Below are 20,661 nucleotides of genomic sequence, written 5' to 3'. Positions count from 1 at the left end.
GCTACCAGATACGATGTTGTAATGTATGCACATATTTTGCTACCACGGTTGCCAGACGGTATTGACAATGTCCAGCCCAACCGGTCTAAAAGCTGCCGAATCCACCCGTCCAGTGTGACCAAAAGTAGCCCAATCTGGCAACACTGCTTGCTACGTTCTTGCAGCTCGCGTGAACACAGGTTAAGTTAACGCGCGTGCAGAAAGATGCCACGAAACTCATGTCCGGTAGCTTTCTTTCAAGGAATTTCAAAAATAAAAGTCCCATAAAACAATTGTTATTTCTCGCCGTGAGAAATAGAGATGCGGCGTGAGAGCGTGAGAACTGGTTGAAATGCGTGAGTCTCACGGCGATTGCGTGAGACTTGGCAGCTCTGCATGTAGTAGAAAAACACTTACCGTTGAGAAGGATCCACACCTTGCAGGTCTGTGTCTGACTCCATTGTTATAGTTCAGATGCGTCTCAACTGCATGACTGGTAAAAACGGTAAAAACAAAACAAAAAGAAACAAAAAGAAGAAGAAGGAAAAAAACACGCTATAAGACTTTCATTTCTAAGCAGGCTGACAATACTGATCATTAAACAGGATTTATATATTTTTAATGTATTAAACCAAGTTTCAATATCATGAAAATTTGCATTTTGCCCCTACCCATAGCATATCGTGTGAAGTTTAACGACTACTATACCTTTATCCTTCCCAACATGACTGGCCCGTCCTACAGGCCATACAGGCGGTCGCCTGGGGCCCCGACGGTTTTTTCGTGTTCTGTTCGCTAGCTGCGTTCGTAAATTCGCCCTGGAAATCTGATCAGCACTCATGGAATGCCTCTTGTCCAATCAAATTACCTGGTCCCTTTATGACGTTGAACCCAGTGTGTTTATACATACCCATATACTTACCCAGCAAGTCCTCGACCAAGCCACTGCTTTAAAAAATAAAATAATAAATTGTACATGACCTCCTTCATGAGTAAACATGAATTTGATGCATTTGATTTGAGTATTTTGCATGAAATCCCATAAATACAACACATTTTTCTGGGATTTTGGCATTTTGGGCATGAAGGGGTTAATATCTGAAAATGCTCAAGGGATATCACAGGGCACCCTCCTGTGTTTTGAAGAGGTACCCCCAAGCAACAAGAAACAGCAGAGAAAAAAACTTTACCCCACAAGATCAAGGTTCATCAAAAAAGCAGGCTTTGGCTCCCAGACTATTTTCCAGTTGGCCAAATGTATTTTTGACTCCTCTGGAGGTAGACTGGAGGTCTTCATTAAGGCCTCTGGATTGGTTGGGTTGGTTGGTTGGGGCCGTTCTTTGATGAGGGGCGGGGTTACTGTGATGGCAGAGAACACTTATATTAGTGTGTACAGCAATTTGGAATAGCTAGTATCCAACACTTTAGGGTTAGAGATCACTTTGGATCCCCGACATCTATAAGCTGTTTGCACGACTATGTGAGTATGTATGCTATCGTCTCTGTACCTCTCTTTCATAGAAGAGACTATGTAAGTATGTATGCTATCGTCTCTGTACCTCTCTTTCATAGAAGAGACTATGTGAGTATGTATGCTATCGTCTCTGTACCTCTCTTTCATAGAAGAGACTATGTGAGTATGTATGCTATCGTCTCTGTACCTCTCTTTCATAGAAGAGACTATGTGAGTATGTATGCTATCGTCTCTGTACCTCTCTTTCATAGAAGAGACTATGTGAGTATGTATGCTATCGTCTCTGTACCTCTCTTTCATAGAAGAGACTATGTGAGTATGTATGCTATCGTCTCTGTACCTCTCTTTCATAGAAGAGTACATAGCCAGTCTGCTCTCTCTTCTGACAGACAGACGCGCCGGTTGTCTCCACGACCTTCATGTCGCTATAGGAGAGCCAGCGGTCCGTCAGGTCCCCAGGGTCACCGTCAGTGTAGACCACATCACTGACGTAGTGTCCTATAGAATCCCCAGAACACACAGTCAGGATGAGACACACACACATTCATGTACTCAGAGCTCACACAGAGGTGGTCATGACAACAATACGTGTCCACACGTGTCACAAACTGCAGAATGGAAACACACCAGAGACACTCGTCATGTTGGGAGGCAGACGTCAGTGTTGTGACTGCTAGCAGAAGGGAGTCAGCGTGGTCGCTAATTAAAGGTAAATACTAATAAATTACTAAAGACAGCTTACCTGCAAGCTTTCAAAAACCTAGAGCCAAATGGGTTTGCTAGCAATCGTAACTGTGAAGTCTGTCTCCAAAAATGAGGAGAATCTCCAGTTATGTTTAGACTTTCATAGCCTATTGTATTAATATCCTACTCTATACTGACTGTAACACACAAGCATGTGACATGCTTCCTTGTGTACAGTGTGTGTGTGTGTGTGTGTGTGTGTGTGTGTGTTCATCTCACCTGAGGTCGCAGAAGTGCCTAAGTGGCTCAACATTGAGACCATTGAGTACCTAGACTCAGGCTGGGGACAAGATCAATCCAAGCAGTTACACACACACAAACACAGAAACGCAAACACAATTCACAAAAAAAAGTTGACAAACATAGCTTGCTGACTGTCTCTCATCCATCCATCCATTTTTAAATAAAGCAACATTTGCTTTCTCTCTTTTGCACTCCTTCTCACCATCTGGCTGCTGCCCTCTCTCCCTGCCTCTTTCTCCACTGTGCTCAGAGTGACTGAATCAAGAAAGGACAGGACACACACACATATATGGACCCTGTTCTATATCAAGTCTCCAGCTCCGACTGTATACTCTATAACCTGGTTTCACAGTTCTGTCCATATCTATTGTCTCTTGGTTCATTCTATCCTAAACTATAATAATAATAATAATAATAACTTTATTTGTAAAGCAGCAATTTAAAACAATTTAAAACAACTATTTCAATTTAAAACACACAATTTCGAAGCACAAATACAATAGGTAAAAACAACAATTTTAAACAATTTAAAAACAACAATTAAAAAAAAAAAAAAAAAAATCGCAGCACAAATATAATAGGTAAAAACAACCAATCTTTAACAATTTAAAAACAACTATTTCAATTTAAAAACACACATACTGTAATTACAACAGCACAAATACATGTGGGGGGGAGGCCTGCAGTGTCTCCATGGGGGCCGGAGGTCACTATCAGCTCCCTGGAGAGACAGACACGGTCCTCCACCCTGGCCATGGTGAACTGTGGAGTCATCCTGAACCTTTTCAGGTGGAGGACAAGCGTCCTGCAAACAGCATCAGGGATTATTAACCACTCTATAGTTAGAGCATTTTTTTGGATTTTTTTTTTTATCTTAATACATTTGGCAATTTGGCTGCCACTTTTATCCAAAGCGACTGACAGTACAGTGAGTGAATACGATTGTAGTACACATGATGTGTTCCCTGTGGGAAGCACCAGGCTCCACCAGAGCCACACAGGAGGTGAGTCTCATGTAACTGTAAGTGCAGTGCAGACTTATCCAAAGGCCCACAGGCAGCATAGGGGTCACTCACCGAGGCGTGGTCAAGAATGACCACTTCAGGCCAGCCTCGTTACCCCCGCAGTCCTCACACCTGCACTCCAAGTCTGTCTCCTACAGGAGAAGGGAGGTGGAGAATAACACACTTGCCACACACTTGCCCATGTATGACGTTAGAAAATATGAAGACTTGATTATTCAGCTATGGCACTGACCATCTGGTAGAGCTTCAAGCTGTCCTGCACTGAGCCTCCAGGTACCAGATCCAAGGAGAGCTGGGAGAAGTATTCCTGTTTAGAGGACTTCTTACCACAGCTGTGAAAAATAGGAGAAACACACACACACACACACACACGCACGCACGCATGCATCATAAAGTCACAAATATACGATTTAGACAGTGTACAGCTGGAAATGCAGTTCTGTGTTTGTTGTGTATGAATATTGCTATTCCTGTGTGTGTGTGTGTGTGTGTGTGTGTGTGTGTGTGTGTGTGTGTGTGTGTGTGTGTGTGTGTGTGCTTGTGCGTATGTGTGTCACCTGCGGCAGGTTCTGGTGCTTTCCATCTGGAAGCTCAGGTGAGTTTCCACGGGGCAGGAATAGGTCTCGCCCCCAGCCAATGCCAGTGCCTGCAGTCCTGGGGCCAGAGCTGAGACCTGCGACACACACGAGCTGACGAACTCGTGGGCGTCCTAGAAACACAGAGAAACACAAACACATACTGTAGCATTAGCAAACAAGACAGAAAGTTCACCAACAATTGGACATTGTATTTCTCCTAATGTCGTTGAGACCAGATTTTTTGTTAATCTTGGTGAAATCTAAAGGTAGCCCTCTGTAGAGGATAGGTATATGGTAGCCCTCTGTAGAGGATAGGTATATGGTAGCCCTCTGTAGAGGATAGGTGGTAGCCCTCTGTAGAGGATAGGTATATGGTGCTCTCTCACCTGCTGACCACTCCCCAGGAACTCAGGTGCGTCGTTGGACACTGAACCCTTCAGTGCCTTGAGCAGGGTCATCTTGCGGCTCTTGTTGTTAGTAAAACCTCTGGCCACTCGGAGGTCCACTAAGAACCTGCAAAACCACATTTTTAGGTAGTAGGAATTATTAATTATTAATTAGCATGTATTGTTTACTGACCAAATTGAGTTACAGCTATTGTTTATGTGGGTGTGGGTGTGTGTGTGTGTGTGTGTGTGTGTGTGTGTGTACCTGAGGATGTTGGGGGCGGGGTCCAGACGCCACACTCTGTGCTGTCTGCAGATGTCCTGAAAGAAGCTGGTCAGGCTGAACAGACACTGCAGGGTGGCGTTCATGTAGCAAGTCTGCGACAGGTTTGGTAACCTAGGAAACAACGTGTGAGGAGGGAGACAAAGCTCATGAGTTGAGAAAACACATATACTTTGTCTGACCACATACTTTCACTCTGGTGTGTATTATTTAGTTATTATTTTGTATTACATAGTTGATAATAATAATGATAATAATAATACATTAGACTTATATAGCGCTTTTCTAGACACTCAAAGACGCTTTACAAACTGAAAAGATCGAGTAGTAATAATAAAAGAAACCAAAAAGAAATAAAAGAAAGTATAGGTGCCTAATTAAGGTAGTGCTGGGGACACATGGGGAGGGGAGGGGAGGGGGAGAGGGTTAACTGGTGATGGCGAGCTTGAAGAGGTGGGTTTTGAGGGCCTGTTTAAATGTTGGGAGGGTGTTGGCCTGTCTGATGTGGTTGGGGAGGGCGTTCCAGAGGGACGGGGCTGCGGCTGAAAAGGCCCCATCACCCCAGGTCCAGAGCTTGGTCCTCGTGATCTTGAGGGTGATTTGGTCGTCAGACCTGAGGCAACAGGAGGGGGTGTGGAGGGGGACGAGGTCGGCAAGGTAAGAGGGGGCCAAATTGTTGATGGCTTTGTAAGGGGTGAGTAGGATTTTGAATTGGATCCTGTATTTGACCGGGAGCCAGTGTAGGTTTTGGAGGACAGGGGTGATGTGGTCATGGCGGCGAGTGGAGGTGAGCAGGCGGGCAGCAGAGTTCTGGACGTATTGGAATTTGTTTAGGATGTTATTAGGCAAACCGTAGAGGATGCTGTGTTCTCCACAGTGTCCGACACACTACTTACCCTAAGCCGACGAGCTGATGGTAGGTGAGACTCCGGGAAGGGACAAGGGGTCTGTGTCCCTCCTCTGTCTTGCCTCCTGGCACCTTGACGCTGGCCCAGTCCAGCTGAGGCACACTGGTCACCAGCTGGTGCCCAGGGCCCATTGTGGTCCTAAGTTAGGATGGGAGTTTAAAAAAGGATTCACTTAGTGGTGAATTAGGGGAAGAGGAGGACGTGTACTGACAGTTTAAGCATTGTACCTTTTAATCACTCCTGGCACCTTGACGCTGGCCCAGTCCAGCTGAGGCACACTGGTCACCAGCTGGTGCCCAGGGCCCATTGTGGTCCTAAGTTAGGATGGGAGTTTAAAAAAGGATTCACTTAGTGGTGAATTAGGGGAAGAGGAGGACGTGTACTGACAGTTTTAAGCATTGTACCTTTTAATCATCATGGTATGTTATATGTTTAAATAATAGTTCAAGTTAAAAATTAAGTTAAAAGATAACCCTAAGTCCTCAGAAGATGGGGCGTGAAAAAAATCAACAGAAACAAACAACAGTGAAACAAAACAGCTCCACACTCACGTGTCCAGGGAACAGGAGGCCCGGACGTCCCTGGAGAGAGAAGAACCTGGAGGGGAACCAAGAGGAGAGAGACTGGACCACAGATACACCCCATGTATACAACACATGATGACATTGCCTTGTTGTGTAGAGAATACTACTACACAGCCTGGCTGGCATTTAAGCAGTATGCAACAACACTAATAGTCTATATATACAAGGAGTGTGAGAGAATGCCAAAACAAAAGACAGGAAGAGAGAAAAGGAAGGGAGATGTGCATACCTCTCATGTGGTGGACCTTGGTGAGGGCCACAGCCTCAACCATCGGGGCAGGGGTGGCCTCTCCTACCAGAGCAACGGTAAGCACTTCCTGCTGCTCAGGGGTCCCCTCTTCCACCACAGCAGTGGTGAGCTTCTCAGGGGTGACCTCTTCCACCACAGCAGTGGTGAGCTTCTCAGGGGTGACCTCTTCCACCAGAGCTGTGGTGAGCTTCTCAGGGGTGACCTCTTCCACCACAGCAGTGGTGAGCTTCTCAGGGGTGACCTCTTCCACCAGAGCTGTGGTGAGCTTCTCAGGGGTGACCTCTTCCACCACAGCAGTGGTGAGCTTCTCAGGGGTGACCTCTTCCACCACAGCAGTGGTGAGCTTCTCAGGGGTGACCTCTTCCACCACAGCAGTGGTGAGCTGCTCAGGGGTCCCCTCTTTCACTGTGGTGAGTGTGCTAGGGGGAAATAGTGAGATCATTTAATTCCAGCAAACAAGTGTGTGACAGTGGAGAGTGTACTGCAGTACTGCAACGTTATACATTATCACACAAGCTTCAAATAGTTCCATATAGCTTCCTGGTTAAACTTCATGATTTACACAATATTGGACTAACAACTGGTTGCTCCATTGTCCTCCTGGAGGGTTGGATAGTGGTAAAAACAGACTACAGAGAAAATGGCCAACCACACTACAGACAAAATGGCCGTCCAGACTACAGACAAAATGGCCGACCAGACTACAGACAAAATGGCCGACCAGACTACTGACAAAATGGCCCCCATCCTTCCAGCATCTCCCCTCCTCAGTCCTCCTGGAGGGTTGGATAGTGGTAAAAACAACCTGCTCCATTGGTAAAATGGAAAAGGAACTATTTGGCATTGGCCAATAGAAAATGGACTCCTTCATTGGCGCCCCTCTTCCTTATAGAACCCCCAATGTACTGTGTTTATAGTCATATATATAGCCAGATATAGCCAGATATAAGCCAATACTCCCTAGGGAGTTTAACGCGGTGCTAATTACATGTGTGTATATAGCGCCTAGCGCAGACAGCAAAGTAGCATTGGCACGACTATATGAAGTCATTAGTAGCCAACAAAGCACTGATCCACAGGCTATTCACATCATAGCGGGGGACTTTAATCATGTCGACCTGAAGGCAGTACTACCCAAGTTCTATCAGCATGTAAAATGCAACGAGAGGAGAAAAAACACTGGATAAGGTATACACCAACATCAAACGTGCTTACAAGGCTAGTCCGCTAGCTCATCTAGGCATGTCTGACCATGTGTCAATCCTCCTGATTCCTGCTTACACTACAATGGGGAAAAGTGCTCCCATCACCACTAAGACTGTCAGAACCTGGCCAGAAGGGTCCGCTCCACTGCAGATCTGCCTAAATGACACCCTATGGCAGGAATATGAGCATGAGGACCTGGAACAGTACACGTCGTCGGTTCTGAACCACATAGTGAACTGCACCAACTCAGTCACCGTGGACAAACGGGTCCGGGTCTACCCCAACACGAAGCCATGGATGACTGGGAAGGTCCAAAAACTGATAAATGAGAGGGACAACGCCTTCTTCGCAGGGAAGCGCACACCGCTGTACAGCTCCACCAGGGCCAACCTAAAGCGCGGCATCAAAGCGGCCAAGGCAGAGCACAGAGAGAAGATTGAGGAATGCCTCCTGAGCAACGACTCCAGGCGGATGTGGCAGGGGGTTCAGCAGATGACAAACTTCAGAGCCAACAGGCTCACAGCCGCAGAGGACGACCCCCTGCTGGCGGGAAAGCTGAACACCTTCTACGCCCGGTTCGACGAGGGGCGAACGGAGGTAACCACAACACAAACACCACTCTCTCCAGCTCTCAGCAGCCTCACCCTCACAGAGCATGAGGTGAGATGCGTACTGAAGGCGGTGGACCCCAGGAAAGCCTCGGGGCCGGATGGCGTCCTGGGACGGGTGCTGAGAGACTGCGCCGACCAGCTGGCCGGGGTTTTCACCAACATCTTTAACCAGTCCCTGTCCCAGGCCACCGTCCCACCCTGCCTGAAAACCTCAACTATCATCCCAGTCCCGAAGAAAAGCACGGTGAGCTGCCTAAACGACTACCGCCCGGTGGCACTCACACCAATCATCATGAAGTGCTTCGAGAAACTAGTCCGGGCCCACATACTCACACGCCTCCCGCCCAACCTGGATCCATACCAGTTCGCCTACAGAGCCCACAGGTCCACAGAGGACGCCATAGCGACGACTCTCCACGCCACTCTATCCCACCTGGAGAGGGGAAACAGCTACGCGAGACTGCTCTTCGTGGACTTCAGCTCCGCCTTCAACACCATCCTTCCAGACAGGCTAGTGACCAAACTACTAGACCTGGGTCTATCACACTCTATATGTGCGTGGATCAAGGACTTCCTGACCGACCGCCCCCAGAGGGTGCGGGTGGGCCCCCACACCTCCACAGCCCTCAGCCTCAGCACTGGGTCCCCCCAGGGCTGCGTGCTAAGCCCCATTCTCTACAACCTCTACACCCACGACTTCACCCCCGTCCACCCCAGCAACTACATCGTAAAGTTTGCAGACGACACCACCGTGGTGGGATGTATCTCGGGGGGGGACGAGGCGGCGTACAGGGATGAGGTAGAGCAACTGAGCAAGCTGTGCAAGGTTAACAACCTGCTGCTAAACAAGTCAAAGACCCAGGAATTCATCGTAGACTTCAGGAGGAAAAAGTCCGAGATCCAGCCCCTGCTCATCGACGGAGAGAGCGTGGAGGGAGTCTCAACCCTCCGATTCCTGGGACATCACATGCGGGATGACCTGGCCTGGAAGGACAACACAAAAGGCACCATCAAGAGGGCACAACAGCGGCTATACACCCTGAGATGCCTCAGGAAAGAACACAACAAGCAGGAGATACTGGTGGCCTTCTACCACGGCGCAGTGGAGAGCATCCTCACCTACGGCATCTGCAACTGGTTCCACAGCTGCACAACAGCGGAGAGAAACGAGCTACAGAGAGTCGTGAAAACAGCACAGAAGATCACCGGCGCCCCCCTCCCCTCTCTGGAGGAGCTGTACAACACACGCTGTCTCAGGAGGGCCTCCAAGATCTCCACGGACCCGACCCACCCGGGGCACGTACACTTTGTCAGGCTACCCTCGAACAGGAGGTACAGGACCCCGGCCGCTAAGACAAACAGACTGAAGGACTGCTTCTACCACAGGGCCGTCAAGGCCCTGAACACAGAAAAGGCCTAAGTTCTGGGCCCAGGACAGTCCGGACGGATTGTATGGCAGCTAGTGCTGAGGCACAAACATGTACATTTTCAAGCCTGCAAACTGTGACACTTTAAAATAACGTGAAAAAATACTTTTGTGCAATATGACAACCCTAGTTGACTATCTGTGCAGTATAGTACAGTGGATTGTGTACATAGCCTTTATTGATGTAAACCAGCTCCTTACCTTCTTTTTTATGGTTTTATGCTTTTTCTAAAATGTTTTTTTTTTCTCCCTTTCCTAACACCAGGGGAGCCACCCCTCCTAAATTTCGTTGTTTGGTACCTGTACTGTAGCAATGACAAATAAAGTCCATTCCATTCCAATACAACATTACAATCAGCTTGGATAGCATTAGAGTTAGCATGATAACTGGGGCTGTTTTACTGGTCTGAACAATAAACATACTCTACTTGACATGGTACTCCATACTAAATGAAAGGCTGTGTATGTGTGCTCTGTGTGCTCTATGCTCATTGCTGAATCATTCCTGACAAAGTATTTCTTACCTCTTTGGTTCCTCAGCTACATCCACAGCGTTTAGTGAGTGAACTCGCCGGCTCTGTTTTTCAGGAACAAATTTAGATGGTTGAACAATGTAAAGTAAGATAATTACAGTGATAATTTAGGACCTCTTGATAGAGGCTGTAGCCTGTTCCCATATTGTACAGATGCTTCACTACTCTTCCTATTTTGGCCCCATGCACAAACAAATGGATCACTTTGACTGGAAAAGGAAAGTTAAAGACTTGCTTTAACAGAATAACTTATTTGGAGGACATTACCTCGCAATAAGACTGAGGCTAGTTGAGTACAATTCTATTGTTTACTCCCTTTCAGTGAAACATAACCATACATTTTAGAATAGGTTTATATAATAATAATAATAATAATAATAATAATAATAATAATAATAATAATAATAATAACAACTTTATTTGTATAGGGGTTTGTCCTGCAAACGTTGCAGCTCAAAGTGCTTTAATCATTAGGCCTATATAATCTTAATTTAATTATTTTGTAATTTAAATGCAATATTAATGAATATCCATATAATATGCTCTATAACATTACCTTCCGGCGGAAACATCTGGGGAAACATCTACTCCAGTTACAACAAGGCATCTTTCCTTAGCTAGCTGACAGCATAACCTGACAGCACGACACTTTGTGTAGGTATGATCTAGATACTGATGAGGCACATTACATAATAATGACCCATTATGACATCATAGATATTGCAGGCCTAGTACAGCTGGAACCATGGAACCTTCAGCTGTATGAAAAGAATGTGCCCCATATGACATCACTGATAGCCTGTCACACATCGGTTTGGGCATTTGGATTTTGTGGTAAAATAAACAAATATGTTTCAGTCCAGGCAGAGTTAAACCGACGGTTTTCATCGTCAATTTTACGTTTCAGGGTGGAGAAAGTGGAAGACATGTTTGGAGTTGATATTGGACTTCTAGCTAGCCTACCACTAATATAACGTTGCTAGACACACTTTAACAAACAATGCCCTGATTGGGTTGACTGTTGCTAGGGTTAGGGTCGTCCAAATCAGTTAAGAAATAGGGAAGTTATGCCAATATTAAATGTTCAGTAAAAAGAGCATCGTTTTGTCCCCTGTTTTCAATGTAAATGGCCTAAAAACTGTGATCTTAGGTCAGACACCACCCCAGAATACGATATATGTTTTCCTTCACTCCTATCATAATGAAACTTAACATAGTAAAAGCAAACATTTATAGAACATGTTTTTGTATTACAAGTTTTAATTACCATTAAATATGCAAATGAGGTAAATACTCCTTAAGTATGCGCTAATGTGCGTTGGAGAATGTCGGCGATTGGCAATGGCGACTTCTCTACATCAACAAAACCCTATCACCATTTCGACAAATAACTGCATTTTATTAACAATCAATGCCAGAAATATAATCATTGTATTTTAAACGTGCTTAAAGTAGTCTTAATTTTAAAGAATATAGCAGTAAAAGATCGCTTATGTGACATGAATGATCGGTGAAGATGACTGCAGAGTTTCCTAGTCAAGACAGTCTGTGAGAACATCCCATTTGACATCCTGCTGCCCGTCGGGTCTGCTAGTGCGAGTTTGCACACAAAAATCTATTGATGACACTAACATTATTTATTAGATTACATCCTCCTTTCAATGGAAGGTTACCTTTTGTTGACGTTTATGATGGCAGCTTCCACTACGTTGCATTCGGGGAGAATCAATGTTGGAGGAGACGATTAACTGTTTTCCACTCGGGCATGGTTTTATTTTTCTCTTCAGCACAAACGGAATACAACTCTTTCGCTCAGCCGAGCTAACTTATAATGATAGACAAACAACTAGGACAAGTGCATCAACACATCAACATGCAAGCCTGCAGTCTTTTGCAGCGCCCCCCAGTGGTATAACGACAGTACTGCAGAATAAACACCATCCATATTCAACTGAGGATAATACATTTTACTCAACACCCCCACTTGTACTCAGGTTGCTGTACTTCAAAATCATTTAAACAAACAAACAAAAGAAAAAAATGTGGACCTTCTCACACATGTTAAATTCCAAAAACAATTCCTGCAAACTTCTTCAGTTTCAGCTTAGTTACAGGTTTTGTCATTATATCTGCTACCATGTTTTCAGTAGGGCAGTACACCAGAGCTACTTTCCCATCATTTACAGTTGATCTTATAAAGTGGTACTTTATGTCCACGTGCTTACACCGCTGTCTGCTCACAGGGTTTTTGGCTAGGGCGATTGTTCTTTAAAAAAAATTAGTATATGTGTGTGACACGGTCCTAATGTCGGGAATTGTGAAACCTCGCAATCGAGCCAAACAAGTGTTTATTATTATTATTATTATTATTATTATTATTTGTATTTTGAATGATCACTGGGGTGTGAGTGGGCGGGGCTGAGTGGGCAACAGTCAACTCCGTCATTCAAGTTAATTAACTTAACAGTTTTAGTTTGCAATAGACTAGACCACTATCATACAACAGAATTTCGGGTTCATCTTTGTTTTTTAATAAAACTAATAAATTCACGAACTTTTATTAAAAGTTTTTAGGACTCAAACACTTTGGACAGAGTCTAATTCAGAAACATATCTACAAAATTCAAGACCTCATAAAATCGTGATGAGACTTTTTAATACTTATTAAGGGTCTTGATTTTCCCAAAATTGATTTATCAACTTTTAATACTTTTCAAGACACCGCGGATACCCTGATATATATATATATATATATATATATATATATATATATATATATATATATATATATATATATATATATATATATATATATATATATATATATATATATATATATATATGGCAGTCTCACACGCTTGTCTCATTCGAATCATGTCTACTACGTCCCAGTTTTGCATCCAGTTGAATGCGTGATTCAAGTAGCTTGTGTAAGCCCGGGGCAGCCAATATAATTCCACAACTGGATAGTACGTTGTTTCCAATCATAGTTAGCTAGATTACTTACTTAGCTTACTTATCAAATGTACATTTTGTGATATAGACGCATTCCCCACTGTATGAGCTCCATCAGTCCACTGTGAGGCAAATAATTTACAAATGGAGAGCATTTATCATGACAGCTGCAGCACCTGAGCACCTCAGCCTAGAAGTGGGATCAGATGTCAGAGACTGATCAGTGGCTATAAAATACCTTTACTCCAAGTTATCACTGCTAATGGAGGTGACACAAGCTACTTGACTGAAGAGGTTCACATATTTTTGCACACATGAAATTAGTTTTTGTTAAATAAACGAATTTTCTTACTTTCTTTTCTTTCTCCTTCATTTTAATATTTTATACAAAAATAATGACCATCAAGGTGTATGGCTGTGAGTGTGTTCACAAACTTCCTAGCAGCACTATATACACACCTAACTGACAAGACTTTGACGGCCTGACATACACATTAGCCACACAAGCCACTCCAGCTCCTGACAGGTAGGGCAACGCTTCCCATTGTGTGCAAACCGTGTGAGGGTCATGTCGAAGTCAGAGATCACCTGAGGGAAAAACAACAACAACAACAACAACAACAAAAAACGAGACTGAATGATCTCCTCCACCCTCTGAGGGTCCCTCATACACACAGAGGGATTGGACAGCTCTGGCACCTGTGGAGAGGGAGGGAGATGAAAGAGGGAAAGGAGTGTGTGCATGACATGTGTAAGTGTCTATGATGATAGAGAAAGGAGGCAGGTATGAACTATTACCCTCTACCCTTAGTAATTGCAGGGTGATGACTGCCTTGTTACGATGATACCCACTGACAGATGGCAGCAACACAAGATATTTACAAACACGAAACTGATTAGCTACCGTATCTGACAAGACTTTCCTGTAGTTGTTCATGTGACTGTTGTTCTAGTGTTTTAGTTTGTCTTTCTATGTGTCTAAATAATGTGTCTAGCTAGAATCTGGCTAGCTAACATTAGTGTAAGACAGTCAAGGCTCAGAACATTTTGATCTTTGTGGTTTCTGGTCGGCCACCCCATTTGACATGTATTGTAGTTCTTCATTGAAAAACAAGGAAAATACACTTACCATAATTTGACAGAGGATCAAACGATCTATTTGGGTAGCAACTAGGAGAGCAACTAAAGATGTAAATACCAGACAACCTAAATACTTGCTTAACACATTTTCCAACACTCAATACCTCACTTCACTCATGAGATAGACCAAGCATAGTAGAAGTGAGAGAAGGACATTCTTCATGCCAATTGTGCCAACTCATAGGACCTACAATTTCACAAATGGTGTCAGTCACAGACAGTTGTATTTGCAATTTCAAATACAAAATCAACAAACAACAAAATCAAGTGGATAGTAAAAAAAAAAAAAAAAAAAAAAAAAATTTTGAATAAAATTAATATAATACATATTACCCCAATCGAGCCAGCCGGAGGAGTTGTGGCAGGCAGGCAGGACTCATTTTTGCAGGTTGGGGGATTTGTTTTGAGTGCAGAAAGAGCACACAGAATATTCAAATATTTGATAAGTTCATTGTATTCGTAGATATAGACATATGGAAAACACTCCGACCTAGATATGACTGAAAATACCATAATAATAATAATCTATAATAAGGAAAATACTTACCCAGCGACCCCGTGAAGACGTGTAGGCTCGCGAGAATTGAACAACGGAAGGGATTGACATGAGAGGTCATGTGATCTGTTGCTTTCACATTTAGTCAACAATCTCTTCGTTTGGTCAGACCCAAATATTAAAAACCTGAAATCCTTTGGCGTTTGAAGACGTTTCGATCTGTCAGGAGAGCGTATAGATGTAACATGCAGAACGTCATTAATTCTGTAAAAGGCACAGCTCTGGGAGTGGCCGAGTTTCTCACTCCAGTTCTGAAGGTAAGAACTAAAGCTGACTGGTCTGTCAGGCGTGAGGAGGATGTGGAGGAAGCTAACATGCTACTACCTAGCAACTCGAAATGCTTCACCAACTCTGAACTTACTCTCAATTAGATGAATCTCATCAATTAGTCATATGTCAGATAATGTTTGACTGCAGATTTATTTAGCTAGCTTTCGAGACGCTACTAGCAAACAACGCAGCAAAATCAAATCCGTGAGCTCTCAGTCACTAGTTGACAGATATATTATGCCTATGGCTTAGAAACATTTCAGTACAACAATACATGGCACATTTGTAACGTCTTTTGGCTTTGAAGTGTGGTCTCATGCTAGAGTACATTGTATCCGTTTGAGTCATTCCACACCACCTGAGGACACCAGGGGGATTTCACACAAGTGTTGAGTTTCTTTGAGAACTCTCTCATGCAATTAAGAAAGGAATGTCTAAGCACTGTGGCAAGTGGCACTGACACAAGTCTGTTAGTCAAGCGAATGTTCATATTCCATGCCATCTCGTTTATATATGTTGAATCAACAAATGTGTTGTTATTGACATTGTCTTTCAGGAATCAAAATTTAAAGAGACTGGGGTTATCACACCAGAGGAGGTGAGCAAACCCTCTTTCTATCATTTGTAGCTCCTGAAGTGCAACTTCAGGCTTGGACATGGAACAATGTTGATAGTGTTGCTGTCTCATCATTTTCTCAGAGAATGAGCAGGACACAGGATAACTGAATGAACTATGCCAACTTGCTCTTAACTCCTTTCTTTCTCTTGCTAGTTTGTTGCTGCAGGCGATCATCTGGTTCACCACTGCCCCACATGGAAATGGTAAGTGAGATTCTTTTGTATGCAATCATGCATGGCATATCTGTACTGATCATGCTGCACTAGGTCTTCAAGTATAACATCACATATAACGTTATGTGCTGGAATCAAAGATAACCTCATATTTATTCCATTAAGGGCAACTGGGGAAGAGGCCAAGGTGAAGGCCTATTTACCCAAGGATAAGCAATTCCTATTTACTAATGGTAAGGGAAGCACAGTGGGCTGAATCCTTGTTTTTAAATCCGGGCATAAATGATCATGCACATATCTATAGTTATATAGTTCTACTGTGTCCTTAACCAATGCCTCTGAGTCTGTGTGCACCTGCAGTTCCCTGCTACAAGCGCTGTAAACAGATGGAGTATTCTGATGAACTGGAGGCTATAATAGAGGAGGATGATGGAGATGGGGGATGGGTAGACACCTATCACAACTCTGGTTGGCCTAGCAATATTATGTTGTGTTTTGCTCTGCTATGTACATTCAATATGTATAGGCTGTCAGGCATTAGTGTCTGGAATCATTTATAAAATTCACTTTTGGGTTTGTCCATTAAATTTAGGTCTCCTATTTATTTTTATCTAGGTGTAATGGGAGTAACAGAAGCTGTGCGTGACATTTCTTTGGACAATAAGGTACATTTGTGGAATTTATGTGAATATATATATACAAAGGAGGATTTATTATCCTTGACCATCAATTACAGGCATTCACGTATATATATATATATATATATATATATATATATATATATATATATTATATGTGAATGCCTGTAATTGATGGTCAAGGATAATAAATCCTCCTTTGTATTGATGAGACTGCCACTGCAGACATCTCTAAGATATTTGTACTCCTTTGTATTTAAAGGACAATATGAACATGAATGTGAACTCTGGCACTTGTCGGAATGGTGATGATGAGGATGAGGACGAGGAAGGAGAGGCAGCAGATATGGAAGGTACTGACTATCTCTTTACTCCTGAAGGAATTTTCAATCTTCATTATTAATAATAGAGAGACATCTCAACAGTTTCAAAATGCTTTGCATGATGATGATGATGGTGTATCATGTTCTTTTCTTTCAGAGTATGAGGAAAGTGGTCTTTTGGAAACAGATGAGGTAAAATGTTCTGCATATTGTAGTGTTGTAATATCTACTGAACACTATTGTTTTTAAGGAAGTGATATCCTCCATTCTAGACATCCTATTTTTGCCATTTCCTCAGGCAACTCTGGACACTAGTAAAATGGTGGATTCCTCCAAATCCAAAGCTGAGGCGGGGTGCGAAGACGCCATTCTTCAGACTCGAACTTATGACCTCTACATCACATATGACAAATATTACCAGACTCCTCGACTCTGGCTATTTGGATACGATGAGGTAAGTTGATCGATCAGGTTCATTAAAGTTAGTTCTTGCTTCGCGGATCCCACTAAACATGGTTTCATCAAGGAAATAAATCCAAATGCAGAATCTGATGTCATAGTGTATCCTTGATCATATGAAGTGTTTTTAATATTGATGATTCTATATGTGCCAATAACCCATATAGGACAGACAACCCCTGACAGTGGATCAAATGTACGAGGACATCAGTCAGGATCATGTTAAGAAAACAGTGACTATCGAGAACCACCCGAACCTCCCGCCTCCTGCTATGTGCTCTGTCCACCCCTGCAGGTGAGACTGGGAACTCTCAAATGACAACCATAACCTACACCACAACCATAACCTACACAAATGACTAACATCTACCACCAAATATTTGTGTATTTCAAAGGTTGTTTATTATTATATATTTGCTCAGTAGTTATAAGTAGGGCCTGATAGTCTGCTACAAGCCAATTTCCTAAATTCTCCAAAAAGTATTAGAAGTAATTTGTCATTGAAATTGAGCACAAATGTGAGTCAAATGTATGTATTAATGAATCTAGTTTGATTTATGATGCAGAGAACTCACTAACCAAATTGATTGCATCTGACCCTGGTTATCATTGTGAAAATGAGGATGCTGTTATCTTGAAGTGATCTTACTGCAAAACTTGTAGACGGAGAGCTTTTTGACACCCAGTAAGCTAATGTTGCTGCTCATGTTTTCCAGACATGCTGAAGTGATGAAAAAAATCATTGAGACCGTTGCAGAAGGAGGAGGAGAACTTGGAGTGCATATGTATCCCTTTAAGTGAACTCTACATAGAGCTTTGTTAGTGAAGTACTTTCAATGCTGCTTTACAGTTTAGTATATTTACAGAGATTATGGCTGTGAAGATACAGAGCTTTTCACAATACTCAGGCAGTCACAGTCAAAATACTTGTGGAAGGTTCTTGTTTTGTCAATACAGTACCGGTATTTTAATGTCACCCAATCTACTAGAAAGCGTGAGAGGAATAGTGTGATGACTATTTTGTCGTACTACCAATTCACTATTTGTTTTTCATTCTTGCCTACAATTATTTCTTAACTCCAAGTTACAGGTATCTTTTGATCTTCTTGAAATTTGTCCAAGCCGTCATTCCCACGATAGAATACGACTACACAAGGAATTTCACCATGTAGCTTTGTCCTGAGAGATCATGTGCTCCTGCAAATATCTTTGAGTGTGAAAGGTTCTGAAATTCTGTTGCTGTCTTCTGGCATGGAGATTGTTCCTCTCAGAATTACTTTTTTTGGTAACGTTCTGGGTACTCTGAGACACTTTGTAGGGGGGATACATCATTGGAACGCTGAGTGGTGGATAGGTGTTGGTTCATCTCCTTCTCAATGATAATGGCTTTATGTGGTGACCAATCTCGCAGTGTTGTCTGGAAGATTCTCACTCTAATTGGCACATACCCCGCTCTGCACTCAACAACATTTAAAGATGACAATGGCCCCGTTAAAAAACAACCCTATCCACTTTGACACTTGTGTCGCTCTGAAAGGGTTTAATTTGTATAAGCAAGGTGGTGGAAGCTCCAATTTGCCCTCTGATTGGCAAGTCAGAAGTTTCACCATTTTGGTTATACTACATTACCTATCCGACCTTTTCAGATCTATTTTAGTTTCTTTGGAGATGGGGCTGGGGGTTGTAACTGGACAGGACCCATATTTAATAGTTAATTAATTATTTGACAGACAGGCATTTCAATTTGTTTTTCTTCTTCTCATCAATACGTATATGCACATTTCTCTCCACAATAATTGCCTCTTGAAGTGCTAACCAAATATCATCTTTGTAAGCGTCATTGATATAAATTCCTCTCTGTAAGCATTTTCTGTCCACTCCGCACTAAGCTTTTTTAGTGTGATGCACTTTGCTGGAGTAATGTCTGAACCTTGTTAAACTGATTCAGACCTATGCCAGTGTGTCTTAATGCTTGTTCTGAGGGTGGAATCATATTTTGAGATCCTCTGCATAAATCGAACCATCGCTCAAATGTCCCATTGACATCAATGCAAGATTTTATGCATGGGGATCTCGAGTTAGGATTCCACCCTGAAAGTAAAATTGTATGTTAGGCCCATGGCCAAACATGGAGTTGGTTCCTTTAATTGGAGTGGGTGTCTTTCGTTTGCAATGTAGCGTTGCAATTTCCTCTGTCACAACTTCAGAAAAATTAGGAAGTTCCTCTGTCTTGTCCTGTAAAGATGGTGTCAAAGTGATTGTATTGTACTTTGTGTGAACATTTACTGTAATGACCGTCAAGGTTGTCTGAATTTGCAGTGCAGAGATCTAGCATCATGCGCGTACATTATAAGAGTCTCTTAGACCAGGAGTCTTGATTGTCTTTTCAAATGATACGTCAGAAACCACCCAAGACTGTTTTAACTAACTTCTGCAAAGGAATTTCTTCTGGACAAGTTCTGCACAGTGCATTGTTAACTAACTATACTCTGTCTCAATAACATTAGCATGGTATAACTCACTCATTAATGCTGAAGTACTGATCGTTATATACCAACTTAAGTGATTCCATGTACTTTCATTTCCAAGTATCAGCTGGACAGGCACCATGGCCTGTTCTCTGTTATCGCCTGTTTATCCAACAGTGTTAAAACACTCTGAATATTTTGAAGTAAATTACATTTATCAATAAAGATTTCCTCAACTATTACCAGTGGATTGTTTTAATTTCAACAGAAATAGGCGATTACTAAATAACAGCCTATATACAGTATATCAGAGTAATTAGTAGTTATTAGACTACTGTATATTTTAGGTCTAGATTGTCTAGATATCGTTTTTTCTCCAAACCCAGGCATTTTATTTCCTCTCGTTCTATCCAATCGTTTGTAAACCGTATACCCATAGTGCTTCTTGTTACAGTATAGTATATACCTGTTATTTGAAAGCTGCCCAGGTACAGAATTATTTCAAAGCCACTTATCAATATTTAGTGAACAGATACCATCATTATGGTATTTGAGAGATGTATTGATTGCACAGTTCAGTTGATGGTTTTGATTATTCAAAGATAATTCATGTTTTTTGTTGTTTTGGTTTTTAGCTGGTGGGTATTCCATCAACGTCGCTAAAGAAAAACCCAGGCTTATTCTGATAAATCTCACGAGACATATATATATAATTGATATATTATTTTGATACATCTCGCGAGAGTTATCAAAAATAAACCTGGATTTTCCTTTAGCGATATTGATGGAATACCCCCCGGAAGTCCAACACAACAAGCCTAAGGAGTCAA

General features: G+C 42.6%; 1 protein-coding gene across 1 annotated transcript; it reads left to right on the top strand.

The window, feature by feature from the left end:
- The first annotated feature begins 14,979 nt into the window (after nt 1-14,979).
- Nucleotides 14,980-20,057, top strand: atg3 (autophagy related 3). The gene is made up of 12 exons (XM_080526421.1): nt 14,980-15,138; nt 15,708-15,749; nt 15,924-15,973; nt 16,109-16,176; nt 16,304-16,411; nt 16,559-16,608; nt 16,844-16,934; nt 17,062-17,096; nt 17,203-17,358; nt 17,531-17,658; nt 18,080-18,148; nt 18,454-20,057. The coding sequence occupies exons 1-12, from the start codon at nt 15,067-15,069 to the stop codon at nt 18,533-18,535; spliced, it is 951 nt and encodes a 316-aa protein (XP_080382547.1). The 5' UTR covers nt 14,980-15,066; the 3' UTR covers nt 18,536-20,057.
- The last annotated feature ends 604 nt before the right edge of the window (nt 20,058-20,661 follow it).

The sequence above is a fragment of the Nansenia antarctica genome (assembly GCF_963989245.1).
Source record: "Nansenia antarctica genome assembly, chromosome: 3".
Taxonomy (NCBI): Eukaryota; Metazoa; Chordata; class Actinopteri; order Argentiniformes; family Microstomatidae; genus Nansenia; species Nansenia antarctica.
This window is presented reverse-complemented; position numbering and strand designations above follow the sequence as displayed.

Bases quoted from the DNA above. Each gene is read 5' to 3' on its own strand.
- atg3 (XM_080526421.1), top strand. From the start codon at position 15,067: ATGCAGAACGTCATTAATTCTGTAAAAGGCACAGCTCTGGGAGTGGCC. The intron at 15,750-15,923 runs GTGAGCAAACCC...TTCTCTTGCTAG, and splicing joins GGGTTATCACACCAGAGGAG to TTTGTTGCTGCAGGCGATCA. The intron at 16,412-16,558 runs GTTGGCCTAGCA...ATTTTTATCTAG, and splicing joins AGACACCTATCACAACTCTG to GTGTAATGGGAGTAACAGAA.